The 25,850-nt window shown below is 39.6% G+C and overlaps 1 protein-coding gene across 10 annotated transcripts in view; it reads right to left on the bottom strand.

The window, feature by feature from the left end:
- The window catches only part of VPS13B (vacuolar protein sorting 13 homolog B), an 831,417-nt gene that overhangs the window by 133,430 nt on the left and 672,137 nt on the right, over positions 1–25,850 (bottom strand). For all 10 annotated transcript variants that reach the window (XM_032610621.1, XM_032610615.1, XM_032610620.1 and 7 more), the window contains 2 exons: positions 15,671–15,878; positions 15,183–15,367 (listed from right to left, as the gene is read on the bottom strand). In XM_032610621.1, coding sequence (XP_032466512.1) covers positions 15,183–15,367; positions 15,671–15,878 — 393 coding nt within the window. The remainder of the gene's footprint in view (positions 1–15,182; positions 15,368–15,670; positions 15,879–25,850) is intronic.

Here is a 25,850-nt window from a genome sequence, read left to right as displayed (position 1 = left end):
GCCATAAACCTTAAATTTATAAAAACTACAAATCTGTGATGCGCAATAAAGTGAAGCACGATAAAAACAAAGTATATTTGTAGTATCCTCTAATTCACCCTTCGCTCTGTAATCAGCCACGCTTGCTGCTCAGCTTCATAACTGTAATGACTACCCTCGCAGAACAATGTGTTTGTGGGATAAGCCCAAATGTCTCAGCATAACATTTAAAATCCTCCACTATCTGGATCTAAGCCTACTTTTGAAGCTCATCAACTTTTATATGAACTTCCTTCCTAGTACTTCCATTAACACTTATTATATAACACTGGGTGATAGTTGCCCAGGTATTTGTTTCATGAAGCTTGGATTGTAAGCTCTTAGAGGTAGTGCTTGTAAGAACACCTTGTAAATATTATTAATCATCATCATCACCTTTTGGTCCTTCCCCTCAAGCCTGCAGGACAGAGACCAAGTAGATAAGAATTCAAAAAGTGCCAACGCTCAACTTTTATCACAATATAAATTATTGAGAAGAGACCCTATGTCATGGCCCCTGTTCTTGGGACGCTTACCCCATGCCTGCCCGTCCCCTCCTGGCCACACCTAATTTATTGCTGTACATCTCTGCTGTGATCCTTTTGTACCTTTGCAATAAAGACTTTTCTGGTTTCAAAAAAAGAAAAGTGCTAATGTCCAAATGTCTAACAACTGATGAATGGTAAGTAAGTAAAATGTGGTAAATCCATACAATGTATTATTATTTGGTAACAAAAAGTAATGAAACACTTATTCACAATTCAACATGGGTGGACTATGAAAAACATTATGCTAAATGATAGAAATCAGTCACAAAAAGTCACAAATTATATGATTCCATTCACATGAAATGTCCAGCACAGGTAAATATATAGAGACAGAAAGTAAATTAGTGGTTGCTAAAGGCTGGGGGAGGGGGAGCCTGGAGAATGATAGTTGAAGGGTACTAGATTTCTTTTTTGAGATGATGAAAATGTTCCGAAATTGACTGTGGGGATCATTGTACAACTCCATGAATATACTAATAACTATTGAATTGTACTCTTTAAATGCATGAATTGTATGGTATGTGAATTGTATCTCAAAAAAGCTAAGAAAGTGTTAATAGTATAAGAGAATCAAGATTCTTAACTTTGATGTAGCATTTAAAATGTTGCTACAAAATAAGGTAAGGTTCTCAAGTTTGATTTTTTTCTTTTCCTAACTAGGAGTTGAATAAGAAAGTTGGAAGGCCATGCATGCTTGAAAATATATGAAAGAAATGAATTTTTCAGACCAATGTCTTTATGAAAAGAATGGGTAAAAGGATAAAGAATTTTTAGTTTGTAATCAAAACTCAGTTTTTCCCCTACATTCAAAATCTAGGACAGAATGACAGTAAGCCCTTAGAGGAAAGTAATACTTGCTAACGTTTATAAACCATTAACTATGTGCAAGACAATGTTCTAAGTGCTTTTCACATCTAGCAATCATTTATTCCTCCCAACAATTCAAATTATTATGCTTAATTTACAGATAAGTAGGCTAAAGTACGGAGAACTTAAGTATTTTGCCCAAGATCACCCAGTGGACCTTGGATCTGGACCCAGACACTTTAGTTCCAGAATCTTTGCTCTTTTTTTTTCTGGCCACTCGGCTTATGGGATCTTAGTTCCCCAATGACCAGTGGACCACTGGACCGCCAGGGAATTCCCAGAATCTTTGCTCTTAACAACCAGGCTATACTGCCTCTCTGTACTTCACTTTTCTCTTTCTGTTTGTTACTTTCTCAACAAGGTATTGTAGCTTTCAGGAAACGAGTCATACATTTTAAATAATGGTTTTTACTGTGACTCTCATTGGGGGAAATACTTCTATTTGGGGAGAATAATTCATAAAAAGATGATCATAGGCCATCAGTTCATATTTACTGTCCTTTCTTTTTTTTATTTTTATAGCTTGAACATTTTTTAATACTGAGCAATAAACATCAAACAGGCTGATTGCGAGGCATAGTTCTTCGTTTCCAGGAAAAAAAAAAAGCTTCCCCTCCCTCCTTTGTAAATATAAGAGTATTTAATAGGAAAAGAGAAATAGGCTAATAAAATTTCTACCACCAAATAAAGTGACAGGACAAAAATGACTTCAGTATTCTTCCAATTTGCAAATGTTTTCCATTTACTTTAAAAGCATGTCTTATTGACAGATTCCTTCTCCACCTCTTACTTTTTTGAAGCCCAAGGAATGCTAGCATTTCAAACTATTTATTTATTTTTATTTCAAAAATCTCATTTGCTTTTTAAGTTTTGTCCACAAATTCTGCTTCAGCAGACTATTTACTAATGAAGTAGAAAGTGAGTTCTCTTACTGCACCATAGACTAAGTGATGAATCAATTTCACAAGCAGGCCAGAAGCAGAAGCAGGTCACAGGGCTGGCTAGCACAGCAGACCGTGTGGACAGTGTGGACCTGGATCCCCAAGAGTTACATCTGTGATGCCAGCAGGGACTTCCGGTTGTCTCCTGAGACCTCTCCTTCCCTTCTTCCTTAGCAAATGAGTCCCAATTTCCCCTTTAACGAGGAGTAGCCACGTGGTACAATTCTGGACTCTGGGATGTTGGCAGCGCAGTGTGCAGGGTGTGGGTTCCAAGAAACATCCTCCTCTGCTCTTCTTTGGTTCCTTCCTCTTCCTCCGGCTGGACTGGGGACAAGATGCTTGAAGCATGTGCGGCCATCTTGGACCATGAAGGAAAAGCAAGTGCTGGGAACAGCAGAGCAGCAGGAAGCAAGAAGACACCTAGGACCTCATGACTTCGTAGAGACACATACAATCCTAGACCACCTACCTTCAGATTATTCTCATGCATGATAGAAAAAGAAGCTTGTTTTGCCTAAGCTGCTGTTATTTTGTATTTTCTATCACTCACATCTGAACCTAATCCTAATGGACACAGAGCTCAGTAGCTCTGGCAGTATTTCTTGTTGGGATTCTTCATCAAAGATTCATATACAGTTTACAGGCGTCTATAAACTTCTTGAAATTGTATGTGAAATTTTGTGTGCATTCATGCACTTCTCAGGGAGAAGAGGCGCACGGCAACTCCTTTAACTTTTCAGACCCTCAGCTTTCTTACCTGTAGTTAGGGGAGAACACATTCACTTCTGTAGTTGACTTCAGGAGTAGATATAATCTGCACAGTTAGGAGCATGGTGACAGTGCCCAGCACGAGAGGCGCCCCTCTTATTTCCAAAATTTTGTAAACAGTCTTACCATATTTCCTATGGAGCTTAAATCTAGCTGCCATCTATGATTTCTCTTACTCCCTCTCATTAAATTACCATATTAGTTGTCAAGAACATAGATTATTTCTCTACAATGTCTCCTGCATTCCTTTATTTTTCTCCACACCAGTTACGACCTCCCCTCTCCTCACCTACCCCACCCCCACCCCCAGTTTACACCTTTGTCATCTCTTCTCTGAGACCCCTGACAGGTCTTCTCATTTAAAAAAAAAAATTAATTTATTATTATTTTTTGCCATACCATGCGGCTTGTGGGATCTTAGTTCCCTGACCAGGGACTGAACCCGGGCCCTAGCATTGAAAGAGCTAAGTCCTAACCACTGGACTGCCAGGGAATTCCCAGGTCTTCTCAATTTTGGTCTCTTCTTACTCCATTCCACTCTCTACCAGACTATCAGATTAATTTACCTCAAGTCCTGGACTGCCAATGGTTCTCTAATGCCCATCAAATGAAATACAAACTCCATACTCTAAAAAGTAGTCAAGGTAGTACAACACAGAAGAAAAACTTGTGGATTCATAAAAACCTAGACTTGAGTCTCGGTTTTACCTCCTTACTTGCTTTATGATCTTGGAAAGATTATGTAACTTCTCAGACCTAAGTAACCTTAGCTCTAAAGTAGAGATAACAGTACCAAGTGCACAGGGTTACAGAGAAGATAGAAGAGACACGACATGTAAAAGGACAAGTTTGGAATGTGTTACCTTCTTTCCCTCCATGGAATGGTCATACTAAAAACCCAGGTCTGCAGCTTATCACTTATCCACTAACCCCTTACTTGTATAATCTGTGCTGGTCAAACCAGATTATTTGCTACCTCCCAAGCTTAAGTTCTGTCTTCTCTTATTCAATTCTGAAATTTTGTTCAGACTGATTTTTTTCATCATATGCCCTTTCCCCTCATTTTATATTTGAAATCCCATTTGGTCTTCAAGGATCCTCTCAATTGCCATCTCCTCCATGAAGCCTTTTCCTAATGTTTTCAGTCAGATGTAAACTCTCCTTGTTTAAAAGGCATGTTCGTTATGTGTCTCCTATATCACTTCGCAGTTCTGCCTTGCCTTATTTTGTGTAATTGTTATTCCTCCTAAAGGACTATAGGTGCCTCCATATATACAATGGAATATTACTCAGCCCTAAAAAGAAGCGAAATTGAGTTATTTGTAGTGAGGTGGATGGATCTAGAGTCTGTCATACAGAGTGAAGTAAGTCAGAAAGAGAAAGACAAATATCGTATGCTAAGACATATATATGGAATCTAAGAAAAAAAAAAGGGTTCTGAGGAACCTAGGGGCAGGACAGGAACAAAGACTCAGACATAGGGAATGGACTTGAGAACATGGGGAGGGGAAAGGGTAAGCTGGGATGAAGTGAGAGAGTGGCATGGACACATATACACTACAAAATGTAAAATAGATGGCTAGTGGGAAGCAGCCACATAGCACAGGGAGATCAGCTCGGTGCTTTGTGACCACCTAGAGGAGTGGGATAGGGAGGGTGGGAGGGAGACACAAGAGGGAGGGGATATGGGGATATAAATATACGTATAGCTGATTCACTTTGTTATACAGCAGCAACTAACACAGCATTGTAAAGCAATTATACTCCAATAAAGATGTTAAAAAAAAAAGACTATAGGTGCCTTGAGAGCAGAACTAGAGTCCTCTCCCCCTCTGTATGTCTTATGGCCCTAGCACAGGTCCTTTTATCAGTATTTACTGAATTAACCTCAAAATTCTCAGGCGGAGCTGTTTTTAATATATTTCTAGATCCTTTTTAAAAAATACTTTTACAACACTATGAAGACAGAATATTTAAAAGTGTATCCAGGGAATACTATGAAGACAGAGTAATTAAAAGTATATCCAGGGAATACTCTATTTTAGGTTCCCCTTCATTGTCCAAAAAAGGAGGCAATGGCTTCTGGATGCAAAACACTTAGCAGTCAATCCAGCACTGTTACCCATCATTCAAAACCATTTATTATTGTGTCCAGTGGGTACACAGGACTTTTTCTTTCCTTTATTTCCTAAGAGTCCGGCTCTGCCTCTTACTTCCTCAAAGCCCGCAAGACTTCTTCTTTTCTGCATTTCAGCAACAATGAATTTCATATCTGGCTTTAAGCACCACTCCTAAAGATGATGGATAGGAGCAAAGCCTTCTGGGACACATTAGTACAGCTGCCAGTGGGCAGGAGGTGCTTATAAAATAAAAAGGCTCAGGATTCTGGGAACATATGTGCAGCTATAAGTGAACCGCCCAACACAGCTGAAAAGAAACACCCAAGAACTCTCCCTTTTATTCTTTTTAAGTTGTGCATGGAAGAGGCAAATCATATTAGATTCCAAGTAATTCTCTGAAGGTTTCTTTTTCTGTAGTGTCACCATGTACTAATATCATAACCTTTACCTATCAGGTCCATGTGCTTTAGAATCACAGGAAGCTTGTAATGTCAAGTTTAAAGCAGCAAAAGTCTAGTTTTTAATTTATTGGGTAATACTGAGTATTACTCTCTGACTTGGAACATTTTTGCACATAATTACGAAAAAAGAATGAAATCCACACAACTATAAGGTTTAATGAAACTTCACTTCAGTCTGTGGGTAAGTATGTAAGATAAAATGTTATTAGAAAATCAAACAATTAAATCACTAAGCTATGGACATTAGGCATCACATTGTAAACTCAGTTTCAAGAACAGAAAATTATTTTATGTATAAAGCTCTCATATATCATTAGAACCAAGAGAGTATTTACATAATCTGTGGAGTTGCTAATGTGTTACAAAGTCACTGCATTAAAAAGGAAGCACTGACCAAGAAAGATACTTGGGGAAAAGAAAATATCTCATATGTATCTGTAAGACATAGAAACTTGCCTAATCTGTATTTTGAGAAGATGCCTGGGGAGGACAATGAGAAGATTTAAAAAAGTGATGTGAGGTTTATCTCTAGATGCAGATAGCCTGTGATGTGCAGAGAGAAACAGCTTTGACAGATATTTGCAAAAGAGAAAGCTGGAAAAACCACAGCAAAAAGGAGTAAATTTCTTTTAGTGAGGCAGTCTTTTTAGAGTCGCCTCCTCCTGTCAGTGGCGACTATTCTCCAAAACCACAGACCATATATAAAAGGCTTCCCTCTTGGAAGGGTAGAATACACTGTGAAGATCCTCAGATATGGTCAGACAAGAAAGAAGCATCTGACTGCATGAGGCCAGTACTGACCATGAGTTTGGCCAGGTTAGCCAGGGTGGCAAACAAGAGCACTAAGAGACACAATATAGGATGAATCCCTTCGCAGGTATCTGCAAAGCTCACAAAGACCCCTAATTCACAGTCATGCTGGTGAATGTGATTCCACCCCATGGCCTTAGCTAAATGGGCCAAGAGCACCTGACACTAAACTAGGTCAGTCAGGAATGTGGAACGGGACCAGAGGTTGGACTTGTAAATGTGACTCTGGGAGCTCTGGGAGTTGTCGGGGACTACTAGGTGGTCTGAGAAGCAGGGGAAAAAAGAAGCTAGTCTGTTGAAAAGGAAGAATAAGGCAAATATGGGGAAAGACGCGGAGAAAAGTAAGAGTAGGTAAATACTCCCCTGGATTCCTGTCTTCCACTCCTGGCCCTATCCTTTACGAAAGACCCAGCTGCATTTTGCCCTGGGTCTCTAGGACTCACCACTGTATCTTTTTTTTTTTTTTCCTCACATCTTTATTGGAGTATAAATGCTTTACAATGTTGTGTTAGTTTCTGCTTTACAACCAAGTGATTCAGCTATACATATACATATATGCCCATATGCCCTCCCTCTTGAGTCTCCCTCCCACCCTCCCTATCCCACCCCGCTAGGTGGTCACAAAGCACCGAGCTGATCTCCCTGTGCTATGCAGCAGCTTCCCACTAGCCATCCATTTTACATTTGGTAGTGTATATATGTCCATGCCACTCTCTCACTTCACCCCAAGTTCCCCTTCCCCTCCAGGCCCTCAAGTCCATTCTCTACGTCTGCGTCTTTTTTCCTACCCTGCCATTAGGTTCATCAGTACTCCTTTTTTAAATTCCATATATATGTGTTAGCATATGGTATTTGTTTTCCCCACTGTATCTTGATACTAGCTCTCTCCTCTATTCTTCGCTAGGCCAGCTTCAGTGGGGTTTCTGCTACCTGCAACCTAGAGGACTGTAGCTGACATACTACCTTGGAGGCACTGACCATGACCATGTGGGAAGGTGGTGTGTTGTCTAGCAGCCATTCGTATCAGTGAAAGCATTCCATTAATCACATGCAGAGCCATCATTCTCAACAATTATTATGACATTAACAGACTACAAACACAAAAAGAGTCTTTCTAAGAAAACAGGGCTTTCTTGGTCTAACACAGTGGGATCGAGGTTCTTTGGTCATTTGAGAGGATGACGATGAGGATGCTGATATGATGATAATGACAGCAGTTACAGAGCACTGTAATAATTTCCTGAGCCTTTACTATGCAAGACACTATGTCAGGTGCTTTATATACATTATCTTTACTCATCCCAACTCTTCAAGGTAGTAAGAGTGGAATTTTGTTTGGAAAGGTTTGTGACATACTGCACAATAGAGCCGTCATTTGGGAGAGGTCAGCATGCTGGGCAGGCAGGTAGCCGCAAGAGCGTACTTAGCATGATGGATTCACCATGATTTAAGATCTGGCCATTGGTCTTGCAGTCTCAAGAAATTTCCATGGTGTCCTAGCACTGGCTAGATTTAGGAATGCTGAGTCATGTAACAAAGTTCACTAGAGACTGATATATAAACCAGATGCCAAGTTATTAATTTACCATAAGATGTATCACTGCCAAGCAGCCTGGATACTGATGCTGGCCTGAGAAGTGTATGAAACTCTCTGTAGACAGATTGCATCAGGAGTCAAACTATTAGAAGGTTGTTTGGGGGGTTAGATGATTTGAATGTTAGACACAGAGATCTGACAGCTGCTACATTCATCTTCATAAAGGGGATTTAGCTCCCAGGTGAACCAGACACTTAGGCACCATTTCTTTGAATGCTGCCAGGAGGGCTTCTTCCAACAAATGCTTCCATGATCATCCTAGGCTTCTAGAGCTCACCAGTTCTCCTTCTGAAGGAAACATTCTTTTTTTAGATATCTTTATACCCAAACCATCTTGTTTCTGGGAGTCCTTTTATTTATTTAAGGTTATTTTGCATATCTTTGGTCTGATTCATTATTTCATGATTTAACAGTTTGAAGCAAAGGAATAATTTTATTTTCCTTCTTTCCACATTTCTCAACAGAGTCCCTCACTGTCACTTAAATGTGACAATACATCTACAAATGTATTGTAGATGTGTCCCATTTGTAGATGTGTCAAAACAATTCCATTGTTTTACAAATAAGGTAAAGAACGAAAGTTTTGAAGTCAGAAAGACCTGAGATGAAATTCTGGCTCTCCCACTTCTTATGATTCAAGAACATTTAATTTCTCTTTATAAGTTTCCCCACTCATAAAATGGGGATAATGCCCACCCCTCAGAATAGAAGGAGATTTAATGGGGTTATGTATGCAAAGCACTTAGCACAGTGTTGGGGGTCAAACACAAAGATGATCCTAACACTTTGGAGGAAAAATAACACAGATCTCAACCATTTAGATTCTCCTTGGCTTCCAAGTATACGTTTTTTTTTTGTTGTCTTCCAATGTGGTTTCACTTTGATTTTTACAGTCGTATTAGTGTTACTTTAAAAACTAATTTCCATGACTTTTAAACTGGATAAACAAAAATGAATTGGGCATGAGTGCATTGATTTCTTTGGCTTACCATTCTCTTTCTCCACCAGAAATAAACAAATGACACAGCTTGCTTTTGTCTTTTTCTTCCTGTTATCCTTGAGAAGATATCTTTTAAGGACTCTAGTCATATAAGAGTTCTGCACCTAATTCTGAAGCTTGAAAATGCCTTTTTAACTGAGAAAGTGCTATGAAATTATAGAGCTTTAGTAACAAATTTATTCTTTTTTTGCCAATTAATTCAATTTACTCTTCAGATGTCAGAATTCCCCAAATTACATGATTCCTTCTATATAATGGGTCTATCCGAATATATATTCAGCTATTCTATCTCCTGAGTTTGCATATGCAATTATGTCCTCTCTTTTCAATTAGATTATAAACCTTACAAGAGTAGGGACAGATCTTCTATCTCTTTATATCTTCACTGTCTATAGTATCCTATATTGATATTGTAGTGTAGTATCCTATATTGATATTGGGAAGATATTCAGCAATTACTTGTTGATGATAAATGCTATGAAGTAGAAATAAAAATAACGGATATATATGTTTATCTTCTCATTTGTTAACTATATTCACATTTTCTGAAGGTGTAGATCTGAATTTAAATATCTTGTTTAATTTTTCTAATGTAAGGTTTTTTGAACATGTATTAATTTTTCCCTACATTACTTAAACATGCTCTTTCCCTTTTATTTGACTTTAACGCCAGTAATCTTACGTACACCCTAGATATTTCTTGCATTACAGAAATTCCTGACTTTAGCTCCTGTATCTTTCCTTTTAATCCATACAGTTATGTTATCCTTCATTTCACTCCTTTAACTTTACTTCACATCTATTTAAATTGCTTTAGTGATCCCAACCCAACATTTAGTGTTTATCTTGAATTGTAATGTTCAAGCTTTACACTCTTGAGATCCTTGGGGAAAGATGTTATTTAGTATGGGCTACTGTCACATACCTAATGAAGGTATCTAAAAATTTAGTACGATACATAAATGAAAATAAATATAAAAACAAGAACAATACAGTATTGAGAGAACAAGAACAAGCACCATGTCAGATCTGTGTGAGAATTAAAATCTCCATTACCAATTCCACTACAAAGGATGAATTAAAAATTTACAATCTGAGAACACGGGTATTTCCTAAATGGAATCCTCAGTAGGCAGTGTACACAACAGGATGAGGAGAGAGGAAAACTTACAGTATGTGCCAGACACAGTGCCAGAAATTTCTAATATTTCAGCTCATTTAAATAGCACAACATTCCTTCTAGGTTGATGACATTACTCTAACTTACAGATCCTAATTTTTTTTTTTTGTGGTACGCGGGCCTCTCACTGTTGTGGCCTCTCCCGTTGTGGAGCACAGGCTCCAGACGCGCAGGCTCAGCGGCCATGGCTCACGGGCCCAGCTGCTCCGCGGCATGTGGGATCTTCCCAGACTGGGGCACGAACCCGTGTCCCTTGCATCGGCAGGTGGACTCTCAACCACTGCGCCACCAGGGAAGCCCAGATCCTAATTTTATTGACATCTAAATATACTATTAACACTTAAAATTTAATGTGATAAAACTGACCACAACATAAGCTCCTTTGGTTTTCTGTGAAGATTAATTTCAGGGTCTTTATTCTGAACCTATGGCTAGTTTAATATTATAGACATGTTTTCCATATTTTTCAGTACAATCGCAAAATAAATTCCATAAAGTCATTTGAGGAGCCTGTTTATAAATACTAATATTAATTATGGAAAGAGATATAAACAGGTATATTTAAGGGTTCTATATAAGTGAACTCTATAAGGTCAGTTTCTTATGAACTAAATGGTCCTGAAGGAAAAAATTAATCCAAGCTTGATTCTGTTTTTAGGACTAAAACCAAGGAGATGAACTTGTTTTTGTATTTAAGAACAAGCCTCTGCCTAGGGGGCAGTGGGCTTGGCAGAAGAGTCAATGATCTCACCAAGAGTCTGTGTAATGTAATGACATTAGACTGCCTGTTTATAGTAGGTAATGCCACTGAAGCATAACACAGTGCATCCTGCCATAATTCAGTTTGTAAAACCAAATGCATTCAATAGTGCCATAAAATAATGACAAACAATGTAATGCTTTTGAATTATACAGAATAGGAGCACAGACATCCATGTACTCATTGATCCATTCAATATACTGAGCATCTCCACTGCAGTGGATACTATACGGAGCATAATGAAAATTAGATGTGATCATTTCCTTTGGAAACCTACAGTCTAGGAGGGAGACAAGATATGGATAATTAAAATGTGAGGAATAGGTGAGAAACAGCATAAAAGTGGTGCCATGAACTGTTACAGAACTTCAGAGAAAGGCAGTATCATGTTTGGAGATGGTGTCCAGGAAAGGTTTCATGGAATAGATGGCACTGGAGCTGTTTGGATGTGTGGATAGGATTTCAGCAGAAAAGGGAGAGACTCAAATGAAGAGGGAGTGGTACGGATGTGGGAGACCACAGGCTGGTTCGGGAATGCTGAATAGGCCAGTTTGATTAGAGCATAGATCATGCAGAAGGGCAGGAAAGGCAAAGCTGGGTCGGGAGGTTCTGCAGGGCCCTCAAGGTCAGTCTAGCAGTGATAGGACCGCTGAAGGTTTTTCTCAGGGAATGACACAATCCACCTGTTCCTTTAAGAATTTAGTAGGATAGGTTGGAAGGAGAAGAGATTGAAGGCTAGAATTTCACTTAGGAGGCTTTATAGTGGTCCAGGCATTTGCTTGTGAAGAAGTGGAGGGAAGGAAATTAACATTTATTAAGAGCTCACTATGTGTAAGGCACTTATTTGTTTTAGCGATAATATTTCACCTAAATCTCGTGACAACTCTGCAAGGTAAATAGCATTAACTCCGGTGTTCAGTTGAGGACATTAAGGCTCTAAGAGACCAGCAGTTTCCCTAAGGTCACTGAGTTAGTAAAATACAAAGGGGGAGGGGAACAGGAGTCAGCAGTTGAGACTTTAATGTCTACATTATCTACACTATTCCATGTTGATAAAGGGCTTTCTTTTTATAAGTTCCCTGCTATTCAGGATTGGTACTTCAATATTTTAGCGGTGCCTCCAGTACAGACCTAGAGATAATCACATAGAGCAGGAAAATGATTCTGACAACAGAGAGGTTTAATGCTGAATGCTTGAATGCTTGAATGCTGAAAATAGGGAAATTCTTCTACCCCAAACAACCAGAGAAACTTGCCTGCTAGACAGACAGCTTCTGATGAGTGGACAGTGTCTTATCTGTCTCTGAATCCCCAGGAGTATGCTCAGGGTCTGGCACTGCAAGCACTCAAGGAAAAAGCTGTCATACTTCTACAGATGAGGTCACCCCAACCCTTGGGACAAATTCTGCTCCTAGCTGGGGGAATATAAGCTTAGGCTGGGAGCTCAGTAGCATGGCAACTTTCTGCCAGTCCTGCTCTGTTCTTCCATCCCAGCTGTCAATTCTGGGTGTTCTTTCTTACCACTGGGATCAAGGTTTCCCCTTCAGCTTACAGTAGGTACAACCCTGTCTTGCTTCGTAGGCCAGCATCCTTGTCTTTGAACTCTGCCATGTATCAGCTCCTCTTTTCAACAAGATATGAAATGTAGCAGGACCTCTCTGATACCAGCTCTTTGCTTGTTGAAACCTGCCAGGCTTCCTTCACACAGTGCTTATGTTCCAAGTCTACTGTATCGGCCCCTCGGACTATCTCAGATCTCCTAGACTACTCCAGCTGGTCTGTAGAGCCATTAGACCCCAGGTCTCTCTGATCTAGCCTATGCTTCTGCTTGATGAAAAGACTTTTGACGATAGTCACTGTAATAGTACTGGTAGTACACATACTTACATAGCACTTACCATGTGCCAGGCATTGTTCTATGTGTCTTATAAATATTAATTCCTATAAGCATTACATTATTAGTGGCCTCATTTTACTGATGAAAGAAAAGCAAAACAGAAAACCTGAGGCTGAGAGATTAAGTTACTTATCGAAGGTGACACAGTTTGCAAATGGCAGAGCCAGAATTTGAACCCAGGCATTCTGGCTATAGTTCATTCTCTTAACCACTATGCTCTCCTGCCTCTCCGGTGGCAGTGAGAAGATGAACATGTCACTAGTGAATGTACTTACTACCTTAAATGCTCTGTTTAATACAACTGGCGTAATACTACAAACCAATAGTTATCAGGCTTATGTTAACTAACATGTAACTATAAATCTGAATCCCAAAATCAGCTATAAAGAAGCCTTTACATGATGCTGAAACTTTGATATATGAGTATTTTCATTTTTTTTTTTTTTTTTTTGCGGTACGCGGGCCTCTCACTGTTGTGGCCTCTCCCGTTGTGGAGCACAGGCTCCGGACGCGCAGGCTCAGCGGCCATGGCTCATGGGCCCAGCCGCTCCGCGGCATGTGGGATCTTCCTGGACCGGGGCACAAACCCGTGTCCCCTGCATCGGCAGGAAGACTCCCAACCACTGTGCCACCAGGGCAGCCCGAGTATTTTCATTTTGACTGAAAATACTACAGATGTTCTACATTTAGGCAAGTCTACCAAGACAGCAGGATTCAAAGACAATGCCAGTTTATTTAGCAAAAATAATCCAAGAATACTGGGAGAGAAGATAATCATGAATATGACCTTGACAGAAGGGGAAGCAAATGTGAGGATTTAAGAATCAAAGCAGAGTTGCTAAGAGGGTAGATCTTAAAAGTTCTCACCACAAGAAAAAAAAAAACAAAAGAAAGTAGATACTGTTGACATCTTGGCAAACTGGATAGTTCTGCATACTCCAGTTCACTTGACAAAATGATGACACATTTCATTGTTATCAATTCAGAAGGTGAACATCTGACTATATTATAACCAGGAATTTAAACAAGAATTAAATAAGCATATACTAATACCAATGTTAATATGTACTGTGGTCTTCTCTGATTTGTATTATTATTCTGAGTTGTTAAGTGTAGAGCAGTCATTAAAAAAACTGGCTCATATTTCTATACCAGGGGCTGGAGATAAGTGATCAAGACATACAAGAGAGGTAGGCAGTGCAGAGATCAGAGGTCCTTACAGGCCATAGTAAGATACCAAATTCTGTTAGTCTTAAAGGGAGCCACCATCAGGTTTTAAGTTAGGGGAGTGATGTAACCTAACCTACATTTTCAAAAGATCACTCTAGCTGTTGTTTGGAAAATGCATTACAAGGAATCAAGGATGGAATCGTAGAGACCAGTTAGGAAGCTACTGTAGTAGGGAACAGAAGATGGTAGCTTGAACTCAAGTTGTACCAGTAGAAACAGAAAGAAGTAGATGGAATAGGGACATGGAGGTAGAGCTGACACGACTTATTGATGAATTAGATGTGAGCAGTTAGGGAAAAAGTAATCAGGAATGACTTCGAGTGGATGGTTATGTGATCTAGTAATAGGTGGACAACTAAGAGAAAAACAAATTTTAGGAGAAATTCAGATCCGTAGAATAGTAATAAGTAGAATAATAATATAGTGCTATCCACACTCAGGGAAATTACAAGCAACAAACTTTCCACAAAATCATACAGAGTATGAACACTGGTTAGATGGTTTTCCTATCAGCCTACCACGAGGCCCAAGACCATTTTCAGGTCGGGAAATGAAATGAAAATTAAGTCATCCTTTCTGGCCCTTATGGGGACATATCTCATTTCATAGAACAGTTCTAAAAATGCTGAAGAGTGTGAGCACATGGTAGGTCCTCAGAAAATGTGTGGTGAACTCAATGACACCTGTTTGTCCCATTACTACCTGGAGACTATGTAAGCTACCTGTAACAGGTTGAAGAGTAGAATTAAGAACTCTCAGGACTGCCATGTACCATGAATCTGAATGACATTATTCTCTTATTATACAATTTCTACTATGTGTGTGTCTCGTGTGTGTGTGTGTGTGTGTATGTGTACATACGTATGTGTTTGTATACGCACATACATGTGTATTTCTCTCTGATACAACTTATGGAAAAGATAGGTATGCTCTCAACATTTTTCCCACACTGTCTTTTATTTTGAAATGAAGAGCCATTCCATACCTGTAGCATATCACCAAGGTCTGCTGTGCTAATATCTGGATCCTCTGTGGTGTTGAAGGGCACAGGAGTTATGCGTACAAGGGTGAGCACTCTAGGTTCTGGATATCTCCATAACATCATCCCTGGGCTATCTTCGGTTTCATTGTAAAACAAGACTTCATAGACACCAGGCATTTTCAAAGCTTCTGTTAAACAAAAGTATAATTAATTGTATGCTTCCGAAGGGGAACATGTTGGTTTATTACATAAGAAAAAATTGTGAGTATAAAAGAAAAGAATATAAAGAAGCTGGCTGATCATGTTTACATGGTTTAAGACAGGAACAAATCAAGAATTTTCCCTTAAGAGAGACTGAATGGCAATGTACTATTTTTGTACTGCAGGTATTGACTTACTTTTCAAGTGATCTTGATGTGTTATTATTTACTGAATGTGCAGGTAAAATAAACAAACACACACACAATCACACTGAAGCTATCGCTACTTACCAGCATCCTGTATATACTGAAACAGACCTGTCCGTAGGTCATCTGAACTTTGTTCACTTTTAAATATCTGATTTTTTTCCATAGGAGATGGAATTTGCGGCACTGTTTCAGAGACTTGCACTTCAAAATTTCCCTCCTCTTTAAGGTATCCATTGAGTAATTCATGTAGAAGAACTAGGCAATTCAAATGTTCTTGACCCCAGAAAACCTTTAAAATCATATGAAAAATTTTATTGGCTTTAACACAAACACTTCATGAGAATAATTAGGTACAATCATATTTGAATTAGTTCAAGGCTGTAATTACATTTAATTTAACTACTGATAATAATTAAACTATAATTTTTAAGAAGCAATTGACCTATGGGATGAAATTCTATTCTTGGGTAAATACATAAAAACAAGAAAATCAAGTATATCATATATTGTGTGGATAGCAATCAATTTTAAATGCTGAATTGATAATGGAATATGTTGATGTGAGGTAATGTTTATGAATTAACTTAGCTAAGAGGGAAAAGAACATCCATTATAGTCTGAGAGACTATATGAAGATCCTTCTAGGCCAAAATGTTAATAATATTGTAGAACAGCTTCTACATTTTGTCATGAGATTACATGAACACATTTTGATTATAGGGTTCCTTTCTTTGCACTTTCACTCTTCAGAAAAAAAAAGAAGATGCTCAATGAAGCTGAACTTAAAAGGCTCCCAGCTTCAGTGTTTAGTGAGAAAGTGCCAACAAACAGTATCCCACAGCCCTTGAGAACCAACTGTACGGGAGCTACGGTACAGTTTCAGAACAAACTCTTGGTGTTACATCTAACAGAGAGGATCAAGTTCCCTTTTTCTGCCTGTGAAGAATATTAGTCTATAATGGAAGTATGACCAGTGGGTAATAATGATTAATGTCAGAGGACACAAATTTTCAATAATATTAATTTCTCTGAATGTATTGGATAAAGGCAATACAACCATAATTTCTAAGAGGACCAGCTGATATGGCAAAGAAGAAAAGAATATACAGACGTAGAAAAGAATAAGCCTATGCTTTGTGGGTAAGTTTTAAACCCTCAGTTTAAGTCCTACTCTCTGGAATTAAGGCATCTCAGAAATAAAGGTAAGAGGTATGATACTAAGTCTATTTTTTTCTCATCAATCTTATTTTTATTGAATCCTGAAAAACAGAGATAGGTGAAAAGTCAAGTTGGGGAGTCAAACACTGTGCTCCAGGTTTTAAAATGTCAAGAGAGTTTATAATGTAGAGATGATATACTTTGTCTTTGCTCTTATTGTTGTTTTTAATGTGGAGCTACTTTGCTGTCTTGGAAAAATGGTAATACAATTACTATTCTTGATAAAACAACACAAAATCACATGCTGAGTAAATCTATGAAAATTTATAACAGATACTGAAAATCTCCAAACCAATCAATGTAAAGCAATAAGTTAGTGGGCTCCCCTACATCTACCTCTGTGTCACTAAGAAAACTGGTGAAAAAGGTGAGGCAAGACAACTTTTAGATGAAGACAAATTCATATTTAATATGCCTCCACTATTAACAAACTAGTCATTGCCATTTTCTATAACTCTGAATTCCTCAAGCTTTTCAGATTTGTGTCAAATTTGGGGAACATCAAATCATATAAAGAACACATTCAGGATAGCTTCAAGATGGCAGAGGAGTAAGATGTGGAGACCACCTTCCTCCCCACAACTACATCAAAAATACATGTACATGTGGAACAACTCCTACAGAACACCTACTGAACGCTGGCAGAAGAACTCAGACTTCCCACAAGGCAAGAAACTCCCCACATACCTGGGTAGGGCAAAAGAAAAAAGAAAAAAAACAGAGACAAAAGAATAGGGATGGGACCTGCACCTCTGGGAGGGAGCTGTGAAGGAGGAAAAGTTTCCACAAACTAGGAAGCCCCTTCACTGGCAAAGACGCGGGGGGTGGGGAGGTGGTGGTGGGGGGAAGCTTTGGAGCCACGGAGGAGAGCGCAGCAACAGGGATGCAGAGGGCAAAGCTGAGAGATTCCCGCACAGAGGATCTGTGCCGACCAGCACTCACCAACCCGAGAGGCTTGTCTGCTCACCCGCCGGGGCGGGCGGGGAATGGGAACTGAGGCTCAGGCTTCGGAGGTCAGATCCCAGGGAGAGGAGTGGGGTTGGTTGCGTGAACACTGCCTGAAGTGGGCTAGTGCGCCACAGCTAGCCGGGAGGGAGTCTGGGAAAATGTCTGGAACTGCCTGAGGCAAGAGACCACTGTTTAGGGATGCACAAGGAGAGGGGATTCAGAGCACTGCCTAAACGAGCTCCAGAGATGGGAGCGAGCCGCAGCTATCAGCCCGGACCCCAGAGACGGGCATGAAATGCTAAGGCTGCTGCTGCCACCACCAAGAAGCCTGTGTGCAAGCACAGGTCACTGTCCACACCTCCCCTCCCAGGAGCCTATGCAGACCGCCACTGCCAGGATCCCGTGATCCAGGGACAACTTCCCCGGGAGAACGCACGGCACGCCTCAGGCTGGTGCAACCTCACGCCGGCCTCTGCCGCCACAGGCTTGCCCTGCATTCCGTATCCGTCCCTCCCCCTGGCCTGAGTGAGCCAGAGCCCCCAATCAGCTGCTCCTTTAACCCCGTCCTGTCTGAGCAAAGAACACTTAGAGGTGGGGCCAAATCCAAAGCTGAAACCCAGGAGCTGTTCGAACAAGGAAGAGAAAGGGAAATTTTTCCCAGCAGCCTTAGGAGCACTGGATTAAATCCCCGCAATCAACTTGATGTACCCTGCATCTGTGGAATACCTGGATAGACAACGAATCATCCCAAAATGGAGGTGGTGGACTTTGGGATCAACTGTAGACTTCGGGTTTGTTTTCTGCATCTAATTTGTTTCTGGTTTTATGTTTATCTTAGTTTGGTATTTACAGCTTATTATCATTGGTAGATTTGTTTATTGATTTGGTTGTTCTCTTCCTTTTAAAAATTTTTTAATGTATATATATTTTTTCCTTTTTCTCCTTTTGTGAGTGTGTATGTATATGCTTCTTTGTGTGACTTTGCCTGTATAGCTTTACTTTTACCATTTGTCTTAGGGTTCTCTCCGTCCTTTTTTATTCCTTGTATAGTTTTTAGAGCTTGTTATAATTGGTGGATTTGTTTTTGCATTTGGTTGCTCTCTCTTCCTTTTTTTTTTAACTACTTAAAAATTTTTAATATATAATAATATATTATTTTTTATTTTAATAACTTTATCTATTTTTCCTTCTTTCTTTCTTTCTCTCCTTTTTCTTCTGAGCGGGGGTGGCTGACAGAGTCATGGTGCTTCAGCCGGGTGTCAGGCCTGAGCCTCTGAGGTGAGAGAGCCAAGTTCAGGACATTGGTCCACCAGATACCTCCTGGCCCCACGTAATATCAAACAGCGAAAGCTCTCCCAGAGATCTCCATCTCAGCGCTAAGACCCAGCTCCACTCAATGACCAGCATGCTAGAGTGCTGGACACCCTAAGCCAAACAACTAGCAAGACAGGAACAAAACCCCACCCACTAGCAGAGAAGCTGCCTAAAATCATAGCAAGTTCAGAGACACTCCAAAACACACCACTGGATGTGGTCCTGCCCAACAGAAAGGCAAGATCCATCCTCATCCACCAGAACACAGGCACCAGTCCCCTCCACCAGGAAGCCTACACAACCCACTGAAACAAACTTAGCCACTGGGGCAGACACCAAAAACAACGGGAACTACGAACCTGCAGCCTGCAGAAAGGAGACCCCAAACACAGTAAGTTAAGCAAAATGAGAAGACAGAGAAATACACAGCAGATGAAGGAGCAAGTTAAAACCCACCAGACCAAACAAATGAAGAGGAAATAGGCAGCCTACCTGAAAAAGAATTCAGAATAATGATAGTAAAGATGATCCAAAATCTTGGAAATAGAATGGAGAAAATACAAGAAACGCTTAACAAGGACCTAGAAGAACTAAAGAGCAAACAGTGATGAACAACACAATAAATGAAATTAAAAATACTCTAGATGGGATCAATAGCAGAATAACTGAGGCAGAAGAACGGATAAGTGACCTGGAAGATAAAAGAGTGGAAATAACTACTGCAGAGCAGAATGAAGAAAAAAGAATGAAAAGAATTGAGGACAGTCTCAGAGACCTCTGTGACAACATTAAACACACCAACATTGGAATAATAGAGGTCCCAAAAGAAGAGAAAAAGAAAGGGACTGTGAAACTATTTGAACAGATTATAGTTGAAAACGTCCCTAATATGGGAAAGGAAATAGTCAATCAAGTCCAGGAAGAACAGAGAGTCCCATACAGGATAAATCCCAGGAGAAACATGCCAAGACACATATTAAACAAAGTCTCAAAAATTAAATACAAAGAAAAAATATTAAAAGCAGCAAGGGAAAAGCAACAAATAATACACAAGGGAATCCCCATAAGGTTAACAGCTGATCTTTGAGCAGAAACTCTACAAGCCAGAAGGGAGTGGCAGGACATATTTAAAGTGATGAAAGAGAAAAACCTACAAACAAGATTACTCTACCCAGCAAGGGTCTCATTCAGATTCCATGGAGAAATTAAAAGGCTTACAGACAAGCAAAAGCTAAGAGAATTCAGCACCACCAAACCAGCTTTACAACAAATCCGAAAGGAACTTCTCTAGGCAGGAAACACAAGAGAAGGAAAAGACCTATGATAACAAACCCAAAACAATTAAAAAAATTAATAGGAACACACATATCAATAACTACCTAAAATGTAAATAGATTAAATGCTCCAACCAAAACACACAGACTGCCTGAAAAGATACAAAAACAAAACCTGTATATATGCTGTCTACAAGAGACCCACTTCAGACCTAGGGACACATATAGACTGAAAGTGAGGGGATGGAAAAAGATATTCCATGCAAATGGAAATGAAAGGAAAGCTGGAGTAGCAATTCTCATATCAGACAAAATAGACTTTAAAATAGAGACTATTACAAGAGACAAAGAAGGACACTACATAATGATCAAGGGATCAATCCAAGAAGAAAATATAACAATTGTAAATATTTATTCAAACAACATAGGAGTACCTCAATACTTAAGGCAAATGCTAACAGGGATAAAAGGGGAAATTGACAGTAACACAATCATAGTAGGGGACTTTAACACCCAACTTTCACCAATGGACATATCATCCAAAAAGAAAATAAGTAAGGAAACACAAGCTTTAAATGATACATTAAACAAGATGGACTTAATTGATATTTACAGGACATTCCATCCAAAAACAACAGAATACACTTTCTTCTCAAGTGCTCATGGAACATTCTCCAGGATAGATCATATCTTGTGTCACAAATCCAGCCTTGGTAAATTTAAGAAAATTGAAATCATATCAAGTATGTTTTCAGACCACAACGTTATGAGACTAGATGTCAAGTACAGGAAAAATCTGCAAAAAATACAAACACATGGAGGTTAAACAATACACTACTAAATAACCAAGATATCACTGAAGATATCAAAGAGAAAATAAAAAAATACTTAGAAACAAAGGACAATGAAAGCACGACAAAACAAAATCTATGGGATGCAGCAAAAGCAGTTCTAAGAGGGAAGTTTATAGCAATACAATCCTCCCTCAAGAAAGAAGAAACATCTCAAATAAACCACCTAACCTTACACCTAAAGCAATTAGAGAAAGAAGAACAAAAAAACAGCAAAGATAGCAGAATGAAAGAAATCATAAAGATCAGATCAGAAATAAATGAAATAGAAATGAAGGAAACAACAGCTAAGATCAATAAAACTAAAAGCTGGTTCTTTGAGAAGATAAACAAAATTGATAAACCACTAGCCAGACTCATCAAGAAAAAAAGGGAAAAGACAAATCAATAGAATGAGAAATGATAAAGGAGAAGTAACAACTAACACTGCAGAAATACAAAAGATCATGACGGATTACTACAAGCAACTCTATGCCAATAAAATGGACAACCTGGACAAAATGCACAAATTCTCACAAAAGCACAACCGGCTGAGACTGAACCAGGAAGAAATAGAAAATATAAAGAGACCAATCACAAGCACTGGAATTGACACGGTGATTAAAAATCTTCCAATAAACAAAAGCCCAGGACCAGAAGGATTCACAGGGGAATTCTATCAAACATTTAGAGGAGAGCTAACACTTAGCCTTCTCAAACTCTTCCAAAATACAGCAGAGGGAGGAACACTCCCAAACTCATTCTATGAGGCCACCATCACCCTGATACCAAAAGAAGACAAAGATGTCACAAAAAAACAAAACTACAGACAAATATCACTGATGAACACAAAGGCAAAAATCCTCAACAAAACAGTAACAAACAGAACCCAACAGCATGTTACTTTTAACGTAACGTGATCATACACCATGATCAAGTGGGGTTTATCCCAGGAATGCAAGGATTCTTCAACATATGGAAATCAATCAATGTAATAAACCACATAAACAAACTGAAGGAGAAAAACCATATGATCATCTCAATAGGTGCAGAAAATGCTTTTGACAAAATTCAACACCCATTTATGATAAAAGCTCTGCAGAAAGCAGGCATAGGGGGAACTTACCTTAACAAAATAAAGGTCATATATGACAAACCCAGAGCCAACATCGTTCTCAATGGTGAAAAACTGAAACCATTTCCACTAAGATCAGAAACAAGACAAGGCTGCCCACTCTCAGCACTATTACTCAACATAGTTTCGGAAGTTTTAACTACAGCAATCAGAGAAGAAAAAGAAATAAAAGGAATCCACATTGGAAAAGAAGAAGTAAAGCTGTCACTGTTTGCAGATGACATGATACGATACATAGAGAATCCTAAAGATGCTACCAGAAAACTACTAGAGCTAATCAATGAATTTGGTAAAGTAGCAGGATACAAAATTAATGCACAGAAATCTCTTGCATTCCTATACACTAATGATGAAAAGTCTGAAAGAGAAATTAAGGAAACACTCCCATTTACCATTGCAACAAAAAGAATAAAATACCTAGGAATAAACCTACCTAAGGAGACAAAAGACTTGTACACAGAAAACTATAAGACACTGAGGAAAGAAATTAAAGATGATACAAACAGTTGGAGAGATATAACGTGTCTTGAATAGGAAGAATCAACATTGTGAAAATGACTATACTACACAAAGCAACCTACAAATTGAATGCAATCCCTATCAAACTACCAATGGCGAGGCCTGAACCAGGATGGCAGAGTAGAAGGACGTGCTCTCACTCCCTCTTGAGAGAGCACCAGAATCACAACTAGGTGCCGCACAATCATCAACAGGAAGACACTGGAACTCAACAAAAAAGATACCCCACATCCAGAGACAAAGGAGAAGCCACAGTGAGATGGTAGGAGGGATGCAATCACAGCAAAATGAAATCCCATAACTGCTGGGTGGGTGACTCACAGACTGGAGAACAACTATACCACAGAAGTCCACCCACTGGAGTGAAGGTTCTGAGCCCCACGTCAGACTTCCCAACCTGGGGGTCTGGCAACGGGAGGAGGAATTCCTAGAGAATCAGACTTTGAAGCCTAGTGGGATTTGACTGCAGGACTTAGACAAGACTGGGGAAAACAGAGACTCCACTCTTGGAGGGCACACACAAAGTAGTGTGTGCATCGGGACCCAGAGTAAGGAGCAGTGACCACAGAGGAGACTGAACCAGACCTACCTGCTAGTGTTGGAGCGTCTCCTGCAGAGGTGGGGGGTGGCTGTGGCTCACCATGGGGACAAGGACACTGGCAGAAGAAGTTCTGGGAAGTACTCCTTGGCGTGAAGCCTCCCAGAGTCTGCCATTAGCCCCACCAAAGAGCCCAGGTAGGCTCCAGTGTTGGGTTGCCTCAGGCCAAACAACCAAAAGGAAGGGAATCCTGCACCACCCATCAGGAGTCAAGCGAATTAAAGATTTACTGAGCTCTGCCCACCAGAGCAACAGTCAGCTCTACCTACCACCAGTCCCTCCCAACAGCAAACTTGCACAAGCCTCTTAGATAGCCTCATCCACCAGAGGGCAGACAGCAGAAGCAAGAAGAACTACAATCCTGCAGCCTGTGGAACAAAAAACACATTCACAGAAAGGTAGACAAGATGAAAAGGCAGAGGGCTTTGTACCAGATGAAGGAACAAGATAAAACCCCAGAAAAACAAATAAATTAAGTGGAGATAGGGAACCTTCCAGAAAAAGAATTCACAATAACGACAGTGAAGATGATCCAGGACCTTGGAAAAAGGATGGAGGCAAAGATCGAGAAGATGCAAGAAATGTTTAACAAAGACCTAGAAGAGCTAAAGAACAAACAAACAGAGATGAACAATATAGTAACTGAAATGAAAACTACACTAGAAGGAATCAATAGCAGAATAACTGAGGCAGAAGAACGCATAAGTGACCTGGAAGACAGAATGGTGGAATACACTGCTGCGGAACACAATAAAGAAAAAAGAATGAAAAGAAATGAAGACAGCCTAAGAGACCTCTGGGACAACATTAAACACAACAACATTCGCATGATAGGGGTCCCAGAAGGAGAAGAGAGAGAGAAAGGAGCAGAGAAAATTTTGAAGAGATTATAGTTGAAAACTTCCCTAACATGGGAAAGGAAATAGCCACCCAAGTTGAGGAAGCGCAGTGAGTCCCATACAGGATAAACCCAAGGAGAAACACGTCAAGATACATAGTAATCAAATTGGCAAAAATTAAAGACAAAGAAAAATTATTGAAAGCAGCAAGGGAAAAACGACAAATAACATACAAGGGAACTCCCATAAGGTTAACAGCTGATTTCTCAGCAGAAACTCTACAAGACAGAAGGGAGTAGCAAGATACACTTAAAGTGATGAAAGAACCTACAACCAAGAGTACTTTACTCGGCAAGGATCTCATTCAGATTCGATGGAGAAGTCAAAAGCTTTACCGAGAGGCAAAAGCTAAGAGAATTCAGCACCACCAAACCAGCTCTACAACAAAAGCTAAGAGAATTCAGCACCACCAAACCAGCTCTACAACAAATGCTAAAGGAACTTCTTCTCTAAGTGGGAAACACTAGAGAAGAAAAGGACCCACAAAAACAAACCCAAAACAATTAAGGAAATGGTAATAGGAACATATGTATCAATAATTACCTTAAATGTGAATGGATTAAATGCTCCAACCAAAAGACACAGGCTTGCTGAATGGATAAGAAAACAAGACCCATATATAGGCTATCTAAAAGAGACCCATTTCAGACCTAGGGACCCATACAGACTGAACATGAGGGGATGGAAAAAGATATTCCATGCAAATGCAAATCAAAAGAAAAAAGCTGGAGGGCTTCCCTGGTGGCGCAGTGGTTGAGAGTCCGCCTGCCAATGCAGGGGACACGGGTTCATGCCCCGGTCTGGGAAGATCCCACATGCCACAGAGCGGGTGGTCCCATGAGCCATGGCCGCTGAACGTGCGCATGCGGAGCCTGTGCTCGCAACAGGAGAGGCCACAACAGTGAGAGGCCCACGTACCGCAAAAAAAAAAAAAGCTGGAGTAGCAGTACTCATATCAGATCAAATAGACTTTAAAATAAAAATGTCACAAGAGACAAAGAAGGACACTACATAATGATCAAGGGATCAATCCAAGAAGAAAATATAACAATTATAAGTATATATGCACCCAACATAGGAGCACCTCAATATATAAGGCCACTGCTAACAGCTACAAAAGAGGGAATTGACAGTAATACAATAAGAGTGGGGGACTTTAACACCTCACTTACACCAATGGACAGATCATACAAAATGAAAATAAATAAGGAAACAGAAGCTTTAAATGACACAATAAACCAGATAGATTTAACTGATATTTATAGGACATTCCATCCAAAAACAGCAGATTACACTTTCTTCTCAAGTGTGCACAGAACATTCTCCAGGATATATCACATCTTGGGTCACAAATCAAGCCTCAGTAAATTTAAGAAAATTGAAATCATATCAAGCAACTTTTCTGACCACAATGCTATGAGACTAGATATGAATTACAGGGAAAAAAACTTAAAAAAGAGAAACACATGCAGGCTAAAGAATACATTACTAAATAACCAAGAGATCACTAAAGAAATCAAAGAGGA

The sequence above is a fragment of the Phocoena sinus genome, chromosome 17, assembly GCF_008692025.1.
Source record: "Phocoena sinus isolate mPhoSin1 chromosome 17, mPhoSin1.pri, whole genome shotgun sequence".
NCBI classification, from domain to species: domain Eukaryota; kingdom Metazoa; phylum Chordata; class Mammalia; order Artiodactyla; family Phocoenidae; genus Phocoena; species Phocoena sinus.
Note: the sequence above shows the minus strand (reverse complement) of the source record. Positions and strands in the feature narration are given on the sequence as shown.